Here is a 3,967-nt window from a genome sequence, read left to right as displayed (position 1 = left end):
TAGATTTTTTGCACCATTTTGCCTGCACTGCCCTTACTTTGATTGGTATTCATTGTCCAGAGTTTGAGGGCTATATCAGCACTAGTATCTGAAATCACTTTGGCTTGCATCGCTAAAGATTAAACCCAGGATGTTCATCAATGAAGGCATACAGTCTGACTCTGGAAGTTTCCCATCTCCAACCCATTAGTCATTCTTAGTTCCTGACTTCTCCCTCCTCCTCTTCTTGTCCAGCTTTTCTGGCATGGAAGTACATGCCTCTAAGGATGTATTTTCAATTAATGTGACAGAACAAAGATTATCATGGAAGTAAAGTAGCTGTGGTGATATTAAACTTAATATGTCCTTTCAGATGCAAGTCATTGTGATAAGTGTCCACAAGATCATCAGCCAAACATGGTCCAAGACCAATGTATTCCCAAGCATATCACCTTCCTGTCCTATGAAGAACCTTTGGGGATCATCCTAAATGTACTTACTCTTTCCTTCATCCTCATCACATGTTTTGTCTTGGGAATCTTTATCAAATACTTAGAAACGCCACTGGTCAAAGCCAACAATTGCAGCCTCTCTTATGTTCTCCTCATCTCCCTCCTGCTTTCTTTCTTTTCCTCTTTTCTCTTCATTGGTCAGCCCCAGAAGGTGACCTGCCTTCTCCGACAAACTGCCTTCAGCACTATCTTCTCCTTTGCTGTCTCTTCTGTGTTGGCCAAAACTGTCACTGTGGTGGTGGCCTTCATGGCTTCAAAGCCTGGGAGCAGGATGAGAAAATGGCTGGGAAAGAGCTTGGCCAACTTCATTGTCTGTTCCTGTTCCAGTATTCAAGTGGGCATCTGCACTCTCTGGCTGGGCATCTCTCCCCCCTTCCTAGAGTCTGACATACACTCCCAGTCAGGACAGATCGTACTGCAATGTAATGAAGGGTCTGTGGCCATGTTTTATGCTGCCCTTGGCTACATGGGCTTTCTGGCCGCTATCTGCTTTACTGTAGCCTTCCTAGCTAGAAAGCTGCCTGGGTCATTCAATGAAGCCAAGCTGATCACCTTCAGCATGTTGGTGTTCTGCAGTGTTTGGGTGTCCTTTGTGCCCACCTACCTGAGCACTAAGGGGAAATACATGGTTGCTGTGCAGGTCTTCTCTATCTTGGCCTCCAGCTTAGGCTTACTGGGCTGCATCTTTCTTCCCAAATGCTACATTATTCTACTGAGGCCTCATCTGAATACAAAGGAACAACTAATGGTGAAACAAAAAGATGGTTTCTGATTTTGAGTACATTCAGTGCATTCTTTGAACTTGTTGGCAATCTGTCTCCATGCTATTAAAGATCCATTGTACTATCTGGGGTAATTTACTTCCCAAAACTGCTATTAGATTAAATATCCATATCTATAATAAGACATATAGATACACACTGAGTGCTAGTGAGAGGAAACTGCATTGCAGAAAAAACAAATGCTGTTCCATTTTCTTTTTTTGTTTGTTCGTTTGAACCGGCCATATTAATTAATGAGCTTGTACAAAGCATTAGCATTGTACATTTTTGTTTGTTCTTGTTAGTATCATTGAACTAGGAGTATATAATTTTGCCAGGTCATCTTATTCTTAGACCCAGTACTGCTTTGACATTGGAGAAAATAGGTAGGGTGTTCAGTGAGCGTTCACAATTCATTAATAGCTTGTGAGTCCTGCTGTGCAACTCACATACTTTTTGTTATATTGCAATGGCCCTTGGTCATTACTTTTCTCCCTTTCTTGCAATGCAAGAGCTTGTGGACACTCAATGAAATTGCTGAGCAGCTGGATTAGAACGGATAAAAGGAAGTACTTCTTCACCCAAAGGGAGATTAACACATGGAATTCACTGCCACAGGAGATGGTAGCGGCTACAAGCACAGGCAGCTTCAAGAGGGGATTGGATCAACATATGGAGCAGAGGTCCATCAGTGTCTATTAGCCACGGGGTATTGATGGAACTCTGTCTGGGGCAGTGATGCTCTGTATTCTTGGTGCTTGGGAGGGGCAACAGTGGAAGGACTCCTAGTGTCCTGGTCCCACTGATGGACCTCTGATGGCACCTGGGTTTTTGGCCACTGTGTGACACAACATTGGACTGGTGGACCATTGGCCTGATCCAATATGGCTTCTCTTATGTTCTTAACCCGGACTTCCTTGGTGGTTTCTCCTCCAAGTACTGATCAGTGTCAGCGTCTCACAGCTTTACAAAACTGACTTTTCCGTTGGCAATCAAGTGTTCAGTTTTGCCCATTCTGAGGCATTGGACCAGTTTGAGCTGTCACTTTGCAGCAGCGGTTGCTAAACAAAAAGTGGTGTATGTCAACAGAGTCAACTCTGCAACAGGTGTATGGATAATCCTTCCTCCTCCGTTGGTATTCCTTCTCCTCCACCACCTACAGGGCCCCTTGTGCACATGCACACTCACACAGTTTGGAGCTCCCCGCCTCGGGGAAAAAATCCACTATGACCACTGAACTTTGACGTTTCTGACAATGAACTCCCTCCTATTTTTCTCAGCCGGTTGCAAAGGAGGCTAGATTTTACTATAATTTCAAAGAACTGAGGTTAGACCACTGTTATTTCCTTCATTCTCTCCCTCACTCCAATATAAAAACTTTCAGAGTAGTTTCAGAGTAACAAAACTTTCCAACTGCCCCAAAAATAGCCTTCTTCCGTCTCACAAGAAACAGTAGTGGCACGGAAGCCCTGTTGGTCTATCCTAGCAAAGTACAACATGGGTTTGATGGCTCCTCAAAGACTAACAACAGTGATTTCAGTGTGAGCTGTCCTGCATCACAGGTCACAAAAGCTCAAGTGAAATAAACGTTTGTCTTTAAGAAACTACTGGACTTCTGGGATTGCCAGGGAAGCTATCAATTAGGCATGCGGAAGCCAAGAAACAAAACGAGGGGGGTTTATGCTGAGGGCACAAGCTGTTTTAAGAGTCTGAAAGAAAAGAAGAAAGATAACAGGGAACAACCCAGGTTGAGAGTCACCAAGCCTTCAGCAACTCTCTGCCCAAAGCTGCTCATATGATTCTCCCACCCAACACTGGTAGTTTAGAAAGTTACTTCAATGCAGTATCTGTGCCCTGGGGTGGGGGAACAATGCTCAAGAGGATATATCAAGGTCTATGTGATTAAAGAATTGCAAAAACGTATTGCAAGAAAAGAGCACTCAACCGACAACATGCAGCAGGCTCTCCTGAAAAACACTTTATTAAACTACAAACACAGAGGATGACCACAAGGCAAGATCCCCCCCCCCCAAGAGCTTGAACAACTATCGGCAATTATCACTGTCATACAATGGGGGAGGGGGGAGAGGAGGAATGGTTTTGCAGAAAACTATCCAAATAATAAGACGAAAACGGTTCTCTGGAATGTAAACAATGTCTCAACATACAAATGCACCAGCCCTAGATATTCAAAAAAGAAGCATTTGCCCCATCAGTAAACCTTAATCCAAACCCACTACAATGCTTTATTACACCTCCGATGACGTGCCAGGCGCACCCTTCTCTTGGGGACTTTGGAGCTGGAGGGAAAAGACACATGCTTGAGGGATGTTCCTTTTAGGCAGGGAGCTTTCGAGGGTGGTTTGCTTTCAGCATCTGCGAGGTTGCTGTGGACCACTGACTCTCCAATGGAGGACACGGTGGGGGTGGGGGTCTTTTGCTGGACAGCTGTTCCTGGAACAGCTCATAACTTTCACGAAGAGTTTTCATCACGTCCTCAGATGCTGCCAGCAGCCGCTCAGAATTCCTGGTTTCTTCACGCAGGGCTTCTAGCAGAGCTTTCCTCGTCTTACGATGGGCTTCCCTTTCCGCCTGTTGAGCTTCCCCCTGGCTGGCTAAAGCTCCTTCTGCTCCTGAAGAACTATTTGCTCGCTTCCATTGGGAAGGGTCCTTTACACTCCGCACTCAGCTCCTGCCCCAGCTCTGGCTTCGCAA

The 3,967-nt window shown here is 45.1% G+C and overlaps 1 protein-coding gene across 1 annotated transcript; it reads left to right on the top strand.

The window, feature by feature from the left end:
• The first annotated feature begins 396 nt into the window (after window positions 1-396).
• On the top strand, window positions 397-1,263 carry LOC132571921 (vomeronasal type-2 receptor 26-like). The gene has a single exon (XM_060238713.1). The coding sequence runs from the start codon at window positions 397-399 to the stop codon at window positions 1,261-1,263; it is 867 nt and encodes a 288-aa protein (XP_060094696.1).
• The last annotated feature ends 2,704 nt before the right edge of the window (window positions 1,264-3,967 follow it).

This window comes from Heteronotia binoei, chromosome 5 (genome assembly GCF_032191835.1).
Source record: "Heteronotia binoei isolate CCM8104 ecotype False Entrance Well chromosome 5, APGP_CSIRO_Hbin_v1, whole genome shotgun sequence".
In the NCBI taxonomy this organism is placed as follows: domain Eukaryota; kingdom Metazoa; phylum Chordata; class Lepidosauria; order Squamata; family Gekkonidae; genus Heteronotia; species Heteronotia binoei.
The sequence above is the reverse complement of the archived record's forward strand: the minus strand, read 5'-3'. Positions and strand labels throughout refer to the sequence as shown.

What these genes read in the sequence shown, in the direction of transcription:
- LOC132571921 (XM_060238713.1), top strand. Translation starts at nt 397, where the DNA reads ATGGTCCAAGACCAATGTATTCCCAAGCATATCACCTTCCTGTCCTAT.